Source organism: Pseudorasbora parva, chromosome 7, assembly GCF_024679245.1.
Source record: "Pseudorasbora parva isolate DD20220531a chromosome 7, ASM2467924v1, whole genome shotgun sequence".
Lineage (NCBI taxonomy): Eukaryota > Metazoa > Chordata > Actinopteri > Cypriniformes > Gobionidae > Pseudorasbora > Pseudorasbora parva.
Genome location: NC_090178.1, coordinates 25,420,974 through 25,433,820, shown reverse-complemented (window position 1 = coordinate 25,433,820; position 12,847 = coordinate 25,420,974). Strand labels below are relative to the sequence as shown.

General features: G+C 37.9%; 1 protein-coding gene across 1 annotated transcript in view; it reads left to right on the top strand.

The window, feature by feature from the left end:
- efna3b (ephrin-A3b) overlaps window positions 1-9,353 on the top strand; it is an 80,039-nt gene extending 70,686 nt beyond the window's left edge. The window contains exons 4-5 of the mRNA XM_067448781.1: window positions 1,931-2,008; window positions 5,857-9,353. Of these exons, the coding sequence (XP_067304882.1) occupies window positions 1,931-2,008; window positions 5,857-5,978 (200 nt within the window). The 3' untranslated portion in view covers window positions 5,979-9,353. The remainder of the gene's footprint in view (window positions 1-1,930; window positions 2,009-5,856) is intronic.
- The last annotated feature ends 3,494 nt before the right edge of the window (window positions 9,354-12,847 follow it).

The following is a 12,847-nucleotide window of genomic DNA, read 5'->3' as shown; positions in this document are numbered from 1 at the left end:
CTTGAGTTCAAAAGGGCTGGAGCAGGGCTGATGTATTTATAAGGATGTGGAAAACTACTAATGAGCCGATGAGTTGAGTCAGGTGTGTTAGAATAAAGAGATACGTTGTGCAGTGATGGGTGGCCTTTGAAACCAAGATCTGGATCCACTGAGCTAAAAAAAGAACGAAACTAAATTCAGTAGTTTTCCAATGCATTTTTAAAAGTTGGACTCAAATTCAATGCGGCGTATTAAAAAACATAACACTTGTAATGGGACGCATGAACTATGGAAGCCCGTTTCCGCCACTAAATAAAGTTGTTATAAAGTCGCAATTGAGTGATATAAAGTCACAATTCTGACTTTATTTCTCAGTCTGAATTGTGACTTTATATCACACAATTGCGAGTTTATATCTCAGAATTCTGATTGTATAACTCGCAATTGTGAGAGAAAAAGTCTAAATTGTGATTGTACAACTAGAAATCTGAGATAAAAAGTCACAATTACTCGTTTTATTTTTTTATTCAGTAGCAACAATGGGACGCATAAACCCCTGGTTTCACAGACAAAGTTTAAACTAATCCCAGCCTAAAATGCATGTTTGAGTTGGTTTAACTGAAAGCATCTTGCTCTAGCATATCTTAAAATATGTCGGTGCCATTGGTTTGTCTCAAGATTCTCAGCAGTAATGTTTTTTACCCCATTTTTTTCTCTAAGGAACGTTTATAAATGCTACTTAAATGTCCTAATTAAACAAAAACCTAATCCTGGATTAATCCAAGCCATGTCTCTGAAGCTCGGCCAAAGAAGTTAGCCTTGCAACTTTTCTCTAAGGGTTTTACTTCTTTTTTTTAAGCAATGCTAAATACCAAAGTTAAAACAACAATGAAATATTTCAGAATGAGTCAGAAGGCGAAACACATTATTAAAATATTATCTGACACATTTTTACTGTCTTCTAAGATGAGAGAACATTTTATCTTACTATTAGATTTAAAAAAAAGTAATTTCAGATTTATTTGTTTAACAATTTCACAATAAATGGTAAATGTATTTCATATTCACAATAAATTACATGTTTTCACTTTAAAGCTGGCAGACTTTTCTACCAACTACAAAACATTTCATTTCAAAATTATTTTGCATCACTTTCACTTTAAATTATATGATTTTTTTCCACAATAAATTAGAAAATAGAAAATTTACAATAAATTTTACAATAAATACCTAAAATAAATATGAAAACATTATAGTTTCAAAGCACATTTACAGAAAATAACTCAACTATTATTTTTTCACAACACTATATGCAATTTTATTACTGTTAAAATTAATAAAAGTCAAAAGAATAATCATATTTCAATTAATCATAATTTTCTGTAAACATCAAACTCTTAAAAAAGAAAAAAGTTAACTTAAAAAAGTCAAATTCAATAAATGTGTAAAAAATAAAATTTTATTAATACACAAATTTTGATTGCCCTAAAACATTCTATCCATTTATTTAGGTTTATTGAAAAAGGACACTCCTACAGGTTAGTCATACAGGTAGTTGGCAACACACTATACATCAACGCTCAACACCGGACAAAGAGAGACGGAAAAAGCAGAACTTAATAGGGAACCCAAACGAGGATGATGATGACTCACAGCTGGAATCAGATCTACTTTCCTATTGTCCCCTATAGAGCTCAGTGGTGCCCCAGTAAATCCCTTGACTGTTCATAATTGTCAGACAAGTTGTCAACTAGTAGACCATTGTTTTGTGATTCGTAATACACACTTTTGATGTATGTAGCCCGAACAGGGGCCCCAGCTCCCATCCATCCAGTGCTGTATGACCTGGAGGAGCTTACAAATAAATTCCCAAGGCCTTTGACAGCATGTATAAGATCCTTCAGAGAGAGCGGAGAGTGTGTGTTCTGATTCTCCTTTCATGTCTTCCCAGCATCTGATTCAGATGATGAGCCCCAGCCCACAGAGCCAGACTACACTCTAAGACCCAACATCAAAATCGATGACCTCGGTGAGTTACGCACACGCCAGACGGACCACACTGACACTTATACATATGCATATAAATCACTGACTGGGTTGACATTTACACCCAAGGTTTCCAAGCCCAGATCTGTGGCACCCACACGCCTCTTTCGTAGTTACACCGCAAGCTCGTAAATCATGCGTGTGCGTGTAAGAGCGGATTTATTGTTATAAATCAAATTACGTATGGAGTTAAGCAACTAAAGCCACTTCATGTCATTCGAACATGTAATAAAAATGCATATGAGATCAACTCTAATTTGCTTTTCCTGTGCAACACGGCGTATGCCAAACAAACAGTGCGTCTGCTAACACACACCTTACAGGCAATGACTGACTCTAATGAAGCCACAAGCTAAAAGGCAAACGAAGCGTGGGCTGCCTGGCTATAGTTAGCTTGATTAGCGGCGAGGCTAGTGTTAGCGCTGATTAGCAGTGGCAGAACTAGCCCTCCGGTTCCCAGCCGTACAGGCACAGTAACCTGACTCAAGGACGGCAACGACCGCACGATTTAAATGAGAGAACATAAATTGATTTGACTTCAAGTGTTTTTAAGGAATAAAGAGACATCGATCTGTTCGTGTTTTTTTTTCTCGAGCGCGTGCTTTGAGACAGATGGATGTGGATGTGTTTTGGGTCGTCTCTGGGTCGGAGCCACCCAACGATTTCCAATAACTGGAATCTGAGTAGCGGCTCTCTCCCGCTTGCTCCGATCGGGGGTTCAGTTTTCAAACAGGCCAGAGAGGGGAAGAGAACAACCGCAAGAGGCCAGCCGGGTCTCAGGAAGCCACACATCTCAGTGCCGCCCCATACATCTGTGTCCATTAGACAAATCCCTCTCGTCCTTGCTCACTGCTCTGTCCCATTATTATTGACCAACTTAAATTATACATTTCTAAAGTGTACTTTTACAAACAAGCCAAAAGTTACTCACAAAACTGCCATATGAAACTCTAGAACGCTGCAAGTGCTTTTAACTTAAAAGAAAAAAATACATAAGCGCTTACTAATTTAAATAAAATTGGATTCTGAAGTCGTTAGAAACATAAATTCTCATTTGCAGGATTCTTAATGTCAGTTCTGTAAATCTGCTGGAGCAGTTAGTCCCATTAATGGCAATGGCAGTACGTTTCACGGTACGGAAGGAATTCATATTAGTATAGAGCGACTCACAAACACGCAGGCAATCACAAATACAGATGCAAGAAACACAAAGGCAACTTTTATTTGGCCTTTGGGGAATAATACAGAACAAGAAGAAGATGTGTGTGTCATTTTGCTCATACTGTTCTCTTTATATGTTTTTTTTTTTTTTACCAAAAAACAAACCATTTCCTGCTTCTATTAAGAAATATCGGTTAATGCATTAGACATCCTACCTACACTAACAATGAACAATACTTTTACAGTATTTATTAATCTAATGTATTAATGTTCAAACGTTTGGTGTTTGTTTACATTTTTTAATTATAAATTAATTATATTTAAATAATTTTTTAAAGTATTGTATGCTTACAAAGGCTGAATTTGTTTAAACAAGCATACAATAAAAACATTAACGCTGTGAAATAATTACAATTTAAAATAGCTGTTGAAAAACTACTTTAATATGTATTTTAATATAAAATTTAATCATGTGATTGCAAAGTAAATAAATAGGCTGATTTGGTGTTCCAAGAAACTTTTATTCTTTATTTGTTTGTTAATTATCACATCTTAAAACAGTAGTTCTGCTTAATTTTCTTGTGGAAAACACGATACATTTTTGTCAGGATTCTTTGATGAATAAAACGTTCAAAAGAAAAGCATTTATTTGAAATATATTTTTTTTTAAATACTGTCACTTTTGATCAATTTAATCAATGTTATTTGGGGAAAAAAATATTATTTATTTATTTATTTATTTATTTATTTATTTATTTATTTTTCAATCTGACTAACCTCAAACTTTTTAATGTTAGTGTCTACATTTTTAACATTATATGCTGCAGAAATTAACATTGGCTAATGTATTATAAAACAACATGAATTAAAAATGAACAACAGTTTATTTATTGACGTTTAATGCTGTAAAAATTGCTGTTCGTTATTTCTTGATACCTAATGAACTTATTTGAACCTTTAATAACACTGTAATGTGTTACAACACTATTAAATCCGATGCAAAGTTTCTCTGTGTTCCGTAATGTAAGAATCCACTTCCCGTTCAGGTCACTGATAGGACAAGCTCATCAAATATCTCTGTAATCCATTCTCCAAACGCAAAACAACTTCAGACTTGCATCTGATCAGCTGATTAAGTCGGATGACCCAACAAAGTACAAATTCAAGCAAACTAACAAGCTGGAGGCATCTATTCTACCAGCTCATGTGATTGTATCTGGCCGAAGTATGAATGTAGATACAGAGTGTTGAATTCCAGCAGCTAAACAACATGTTCCAGAGCATCCCACGCAGCTTTTCTCTTCTGCCTGGCACCCAAGGACTCCTGTCAATCAAACATCGTCCTTCCCATAGTGGTTATAACACACAGTGACTTGTACACTTTTAATCTGGCAGATATTATCTAACACAAAACTTTATTAAAAGGAATATAAAGAGCAAAAAAGTATAATAATATTCAGTCTCGTTGTTAAAGGGTTAATTCACCCAAAAATGAAATTGATGTCGTTAATGACTTACCCTAATGTTGTTGCACACTATACATGTATAACAATAACAAAAACTACGACTTTATTCAGCATTGTCTTCTCTTCCGCGTTTGTTTTCAAACCTCAAATAAAGATTCAAACGGTCATGAATCAGCTTTACTGATTCATGATTCAGATCGCGTGTCAAACTGCTGAAATCACGAAACATTGGTGATCCGAAATCATGAATCAATACGCTGATTCATGACCGTTTGAATCTTTATTTGAGGTTTGAAAACAAACATGGAAGAGAAGACAATGCTAAATAAAGTCGTAGTTTTTGTGACTTTTGGACCAAAATGTATTTTCGACGCTTCAAGAGATTCTAACTAACTGATGTCACATATGGACTACTTTGATGATGTTTTTATTAGCTTTCTGGACATGGACAGTATAGTGTGAATACACTTAGATACGCTCTCGGACTAAATATAAAATATCTTAAACTGTGTGTGAAGATGAACGGAGGTCTTACGGGTGTGGAACGACATTAGGGTGAGTCATTAATGACATAAATTTCATTTTTGGGTGAACTAACCCTTTAAATACTGTTGTAATTAGAATTTTCCATTAATGCTATTCCGTGTAAAAAGGTGATAAAAAAGAAAATTAGCACCCCAGAAGTGTCTGGAAAAACTGTCACATCTTTTGTCTGAATAGCATAACATCATATTAAGCTGTCAAAAACAGACTCGCGTAATGTGTGCGTGTCTGGAGATGTTTTTTTGACAGCCAATTTGCGTCATCCGTTGTTCCTTTTGACCTGTAAGTGAAGACGTGTGTTTATAAACCTGTCTATCACAGAGTCCCTGAGCTGGAAGACACCCGCTCGCGGTCGCAGATGGCAACAAACCGGTTATGCTCGTCTTCGGTGATGATGTAGCAGAATTCTTTAGATTATTTGGCCACATCTGACACGTCTCTTGTAGTTGATGAAAGTTCAATTTTAGTGTTCACAATGAAGCTTGTCTACACCACACAAACACAGACATCCTCGCTACATACCTGCCTGAGTCAACACGTTTATTTTTAACTCCTTCCCTTAGGCCTCAGTTGGTCAGAGAGTGTTCTGTACCTTAGTGAGTCACGCAACAATGGTGTCTAGACCTCAGCTGCTAATTCTGACCTGTCTGTCTCTCTCTAGATGACTATGATAATCCCGAGGTCCCTAAATTGGAGAAGAGCATCAGCGGTAGCAGTCCGTCCAGAGATCGCCTTCTCCTAACCGTGGCATCACTTTTCTTCATCGCCCTCTCTGTCTCCTAGCATCCACCTCCTATCCGTCACCACACCAACGAGGCCTTGGGGGGGGAGGGGGAGGAAGGATCCAGGGCCCATAAATTTACAGATAAAAAAACTCAGAAAGGAACAGGAAACAAACGGAACACTTCGGCTTACGGAGTGTCAAGCACCAGCCCACAAATCAACAGTTGTTTTCATGTCTTAAAACAGCGACACACTCTGCATGTCGCGCAGACGATACTAATATACACTATAATGAGAACTATGCCATTTCAGTTTCAATAGTGCAGATTGTATGCGTGTGTGTTTTTGTGTGTGCGTGCGTTTGTGCGGCGCCTCGGGGGCGGAGCGGATCTTTCCTTCGCTCTGAAGGTTTGATGGCTCCATTATCTGTGAATTGGCAGGTTAAGAGTTTAAAAGCGTCTCAGATTCAGTTTGATGAGATCTGAAATGAAACTGTCGAAGAGCTCAGGTTACTCCGCACGAACCGGGCAAAATATCTGAACCACCGTTTAATCCAATTTCAAAAGTGTTTGTTTCTCTCTGTGTGTTTCTGTTGCTGGAGAGATGTACAAACCGCTGGATGATCATGTAATTGCCGTCAGGGATGAACAGCAATATTCATTTGATGAGTTTAAACAAGTCTGTAATAGAAGCCGATCTCACAGACTCAAAATCAGCTCATTTTTTACTTTTCTATTGACGAGGCGACAATTTATAAAGCGTTAAAAAAATCCAATTACATCTGATTCTTATTTGAACGTATCATGGAAAAGCAGGGGCCGATATGGTTGTTCTGTGATGCAGAAAATTGAGAAAGAACTGATTTTGCACGAGCGCCAGCACAAACGCATTAAACACATCGAGACAAACAGAAGCCAAATAGCTTTTTGTTGTTGTTTTCTTTCCTTCTTCCTTTTGATAAAAGGTGCTTGAGTGTGTGTGGGTGTGGGTGTGAGTGCGCGTGTGTGCATTAGCTCAGTGATGCTGGAATAATCTCCTCTAGACTTTATGGACTTGAACCGGAGGTAGACACCTACACAGACACTGTACATAAAACACGTGCATTTATTTATGTGTGGACATTGTGGACGATTTCCGCTCATTCGTTCGGACTACACTGATTCCCGCTGGATACGGAAGAACTCCAGACCATCTTCAGCGGGTTTGTTCCAGTTCGAACCGGTTGTCGCCGCTTTCTACTTGACTTCTTTCCGGTGGCGATCAGCAAGACCAAATGGAAATTGAGGGGTCTGGCGGTTATAATCCGTTTCTACGGCAACAGTTATTCAGCTATACACACACCTAAAGGCACTCGAGTCCAGCAGGATACCAGAAAAACACATGAAAAGAAATAACAGCAATTACTGGCAACGATTCTGCTGGCACATTTGCCAAGAGTAATACAAGCAAACAAATGCTTCGGGGCAGGTAGTTATTGCATTCTTATGAGCTTTTCAAGGGATAAACGGCAGTGTATGCGTCAATCATTTTACAACAAGATTCAAAATTAAGGTTCTAACTCTTTTTACATAGACTAGGACCTTATCATGATGGTATTGACATCATATCATGGCTCATGATAATAGCAACCAGCACCGCTTCTCGCTCTAGAGACATACTGCTTAAACTAGCGATGGCATGTGGTTTAGGAGAAATGATGTGTGGTAGAGGTTTTCTAACTTAGATTCATAATGGACACCTTCTCTCACACCTACAGGCTGTCTTTAACCAATTGATAAAGCCGTTTATGGTATCATTCCGCTTTTGCTCTGAAAAATCATTTCAATTCATGTGGAACATTACATCTGCTTTATATTATGCCTACGTCAGAACAAACTGAACACTAATTCGAAAGATCGGAATGATACTTTACAGACTTGAATCTACATTTAATTTGTTTCATGTTGTCTTTCAAAGACGTTGGGTTGAGGATAAGTAGTTTTTGTGCATTTTGGGTTTTTTGGGGAGTAGTTTTTTTTTTTCCTGATGGAATAATGTAATATTTCAGAAGAGTGGATCAGGCAAAGTATCACTCTACAAATGTTGCACTTACAAAAACTTGGACACGAGAATTGTGTGTGTGTGTGTGTGTGTGTGTGTGTGTGTGTGTGTGTGTGTGTGTGTGTGTGTGTGTGTGTGTGTGTGTGTGTGTGTGTGTGTGTGTGTGTGTGTGTGTGTGTGTGTGTGTGTGTGTGTGTGTGTGTGTGTGTGTGCGCGCTAGACTCCAGTTGTTAGAAGTTGATGTTTGTTTTTTAAACTAGCCTAAATAACCTTTCAGTCGTGTGTGTGTGTGTGTGTGTGTGTGTGTGTGTGTGTGTGTGTGTGTGTGTGTGCGTGTCTGAAAGAATGAGAGATCAAAAGGTAATAAATATATAGGACGGTGTGAATGTGTGTTTATGAAAGTTGTTTTCCATTGTTTAGTCTAGGCATTTTCTGTGCGAGTGAGTGCGCGTCAAGGAAACTGTTTTGTTTTGGAGGAAACAACAAAAGCATTTATTAGTGTTGGAAACAACCAATTACAATCATGTTTACCTTCAACTGGAATGAATTTAAAGAACTTGAAAAAAGAAACTGTAAAATGAACAAACCATAACAAAGCTTATAATAATAATAATCATGCTAAAAAAAAAAAAAAAACACCAAGCCTTTGATTCATATTTGTCACAGACACAACACAGTTTATGAACTCATATGTTTGGGTATTGAAATGTCCTTTTGAATTTGATCACTGTCAGACGAAACCAATGGACACAATCTAATAAGAGTACACAAACATCATCTCTCCCTCACTCTGACTTCCCATCTGCACATAAAACGTAGTTCCAGGTTTCCCACCGCTGTCATCAAAAACACACCATACTTTTCCAATCTTGCAATCTCTTGTATTTTGTTCACTCCATCATCTCTTTCAAATCTATTATCATAGTGTTGGTTATCTCTGCGCAGTGTGTGTGAGGCAAGCATCCCGGAGATGAAAGGATTACTATCAGGGGCCGACCTGATGCTGGGACCCTCTTATCTAATCACTTCTCCATGAAGATATTTCTACACATCAGTCGGCACTGCGGAGATTGGGATGCCACTTTTTTAAAATACCCAACCAAGCATTTTTACATTCTGAGCAATCTTTCTTAGGCCAACTTGCAGATAATGTAATTGTCTGTGTGAAGATTACTACACCTTTTTATTCTCTTTTTTTATACAAAATGATGTGCATATTTGGTTTTTATTTTTAGAACAATACAATAAATATTATGTAACTGCAATTAATCTCATAAAGTAACCAGCCTTTTGAAAGCAGAATGAAAATCTAAACAGCATAGTATCAATAACCAATTAACAAAGTTTCTATTTATAAAAAAAGTTATTTAGTTGAGTTATAGTAATTTATTTCTAACATTAATTTAGACTGCCCTAAAGATACATTTTATAAAATCCTTTCAGGTTTTTAAAGGACCCATATCACCCTATTTGGGCCCCTGGATCCCCGGACTCTGAAAACATCTGCTCTGTTTCTCAACCTAGTGTCCGTGGACAGCTAAAGCTCTGTGGTGTTGTAGCTAATTGCAACACGGGTCCGTAAAACAATTTAAAACAGAATATCTGCTTAATATGTATATTTTACTGAATTAGCACTTCCAGTTCCCTCTTACCAAAATCAAAGGTTTTTTAATGGGATTTTGTATAAATGGCTGAAATAATGTATGTGATGAACACAAGCTTAAGTCACTTTCACATTTTATTCTACGACCTAAAATACATCAGTATTACCGCACTCGTGATTTTTTGAAGCTGTTAACTTGCATGTCTTGAAAAAGGCGGTTGCTAAGTGGCTAAATGGGAAGAGGCTGTTGAGAAGATTAAACGTCATCACGCCGAAAAGGTAAGCTTTTACAGCCACATTATGCCCATAATTGTGCTCTTATAAACTAGTTGAACGCAAACATTCTTGTAAAATGTTTTTAGATAAGAACTGGAAGAGTTTTCGGAAGATTAGTAATGGTGAGGTAGAAATTTGCGGGACTGTGGTGTAGTTTGTTTAGCTTTTTCTGGTGACTGCATTTAGGCTTCAGAATTCATAAAAGTTGTGTTAATCTGATAATTATCTTGATGGACAAAACATGCAAGTGTCATAAACCTAGCTTGTTTTTTGCGATAATCCAAAAGCTGGGAAAATCCTATTTGGTTTTTATCGAGGAAATCAGTGTGATGCTAACTGCCAGTTGGCCTACAAAGTGACATCAATCTGCATCACTCATATTGTTATCAATTTTGGAATGAAAGGCCTACTACCTGAAAGGTTAGTTCACCTAACAAAAAACAAAAAAATACCCCATGATTTACTCACCCTCAAGCCATATTAGGTGTGAATATGTCATTCTTCTTTCAGACGAATAAAAAAAAAAAGGAATCCATCCATTAGGCCTATAAATGTAATCCACACTGTGGGGTTAATAAAGGTATTCTGAAGTGAAGTGATGCGTTTTTGTAATAAAAATACCCATAGGGCCTATTTAAAACTTTATAAAGTAAAAAATGTAGCTTCCGTCAGACCCCCTCCTATATTCAACTTACGAAGAAAGTCTAATGCCTCTCACAGTTCAAAAGGTGGTCTGGCGGCAGCTCGATAAAACATGTTAAATATGTATATTTTTCTTACACAGACGTATCGATTTGCTTCAGAAGACCTTTATTAAACCCCCAGAGCCACATTTCTTTTATAATGGATGGATAAACTTTTTTGGGCTTTAATGCTAAGAATTACCAGGACATTTTAAATATAACTCATATTGTATATTCGTCTGAAAGAAGAATGCCATATAGACACCTGATGGCTTGAGGGCGAGTAAATCAAGGGGTAATTTCCATTTTTTGGGTGAACTATCCCTTTAACTCTAATAGGCATAATCATTACTGAGGAGAAGGAAACAGAATAGATGTGGCTGAATTAAACTAATCATTTGATTTTTCTCATCTTATTTTGGCGCTTGATTCATCACGACGTGTTGAGACAAAAACTCGTAGGCTATGACTGACATTCCGTTAATTACTCTCTGTGGCTTGGCGCGTGAGTAAACCGTCTGAAAACTGCAACAATAACGGCGATTGATCCCCCCAGACACCCGCTGTTTTCTGCTACCGGCCACACCGGGCAGACGCTGACTTCATCTGCTGTGGGAAAAGGGCAAAGATGCCTCATTAAATCAAATGATAGAGCTATGATGAGCAAGAGTTTTCCATGTAGACCAGTAGTCTAATACCGTAGAAGTTCCCAACAACTAAACATAGGCTACTGTGGTGATTATTAGTGCATGCAGGAATAAGTACATACAATGGTTACCAAGTAAAACGATCTGCATTGTCGTTCCTCTCCCTGGTAGCCTAGAACAATTAATTCAAAATTGTTATTTTTTTAATGAAATATAGCAGTTGGCTACTTATGATTTTTACATTCACATCAGCATTTATCATATAATATGCCCTCGTTTACCTGCGCAAGGGAGGGACAACTATCACTCATATGTAATGACCAGCAGCAAACCACAACGATCTAATCCATTTCCAATGGACAAAATCAAATCCCGCCGTAGTTCAAAAATGTTCTTGTTCGAGAAACCGTTTAACTCAGATATCATAACAGCGAAGGAAAGATATTGCAACTTCTGTTCCATGCTGACTTTAATCGTTGAGCTGATGACCTCGCAGTAGTAGCCTACACAACCTGGAGGTAGGCCAAACTGTCTTTGGTCATCATGAACAGTCGTTTCTGGTGTCAAAATACACTCACATAAAGGATTATTAGGAACACCTGATCAATTTCTCATTAATCCAATCACATGGCAGTTGCTTCAATGCACTTAGGGGAGTGATCCTGGTCAAGACAATCTCCTGAACTCCAAATCGAATGTCAGAATGGGAAAGAAAGGTGATTTAAGCAATTTTGACCGTGACATGGTTGCATAAGTATTTCACAATCTGCTCAGTTCCTGGGATTTTCACGCACAACCATTTCTAGGGTTTACAAAGAATGGTGTAAAAAGGGAAAAACATCCAGTATGCGGCAGTCCTGTGGGCGAAAATGCCTTGTTGATGCTAGAGGTCAGAGGAGAATGGGCCGACTGTTTCAAGCTGATAGAAGAGCAACTTCGACTGAAATAACCACTTGATACAACCGAGGTATGCAGCAAAGCATTTGTGAAGCCAGAACACGCACAACCTTGAGGCGGATGGGCTATAACAGCAGAAGACCCCTAAGGGTACCACTCATCTCCACTACAAACAGGAAAAAGAGGCTACAATTTGCACAAGCTCACCAAAATTGGAGAGTTGAAGACTGGAAAAATGTTGCCTGGTCTGATGAGTCTCGGTTTCTTTTGAGACATTCAGATGTTGAGTAGAGTTAGAATTTGGCATAAACAGAATGAGAACATGGATCCATCATGACTTGTTACCACTGTGCAGGCTGCTGGTGGCATGCTTTCTTGACACACTTTAGGCCCCTTAGTGCAAATTGGGCCTTGTTTAAATGCCACGGCCTACCTGAGCATCGTTTCTGACCATGTCCATCCCTTTATGACCACCATACCCATCCTCTGATGGCTGCTTCCAGCAGGATCATGCACCATATCACTAAGCTCAAATCATTTCAAATTGGTTTCTTGAACATGACAATGAGTTCACTGTACTAAAATGTCCCCCACAGTCACCACATCTCAACCCAATAGAGCATCTTTTGGGATGTGGTGGAATGGGAGCTTTGTGCCCTGGATGTGCATCCCACAAATCTCCATCAACTGCAAGATGCTATCCTATCAATATGGGCCAACATTTCTAAAGAATGCTTTCAGCACCTTGTTGAATCAATTAATTAAGGCAGTTCTGAAAGCGAA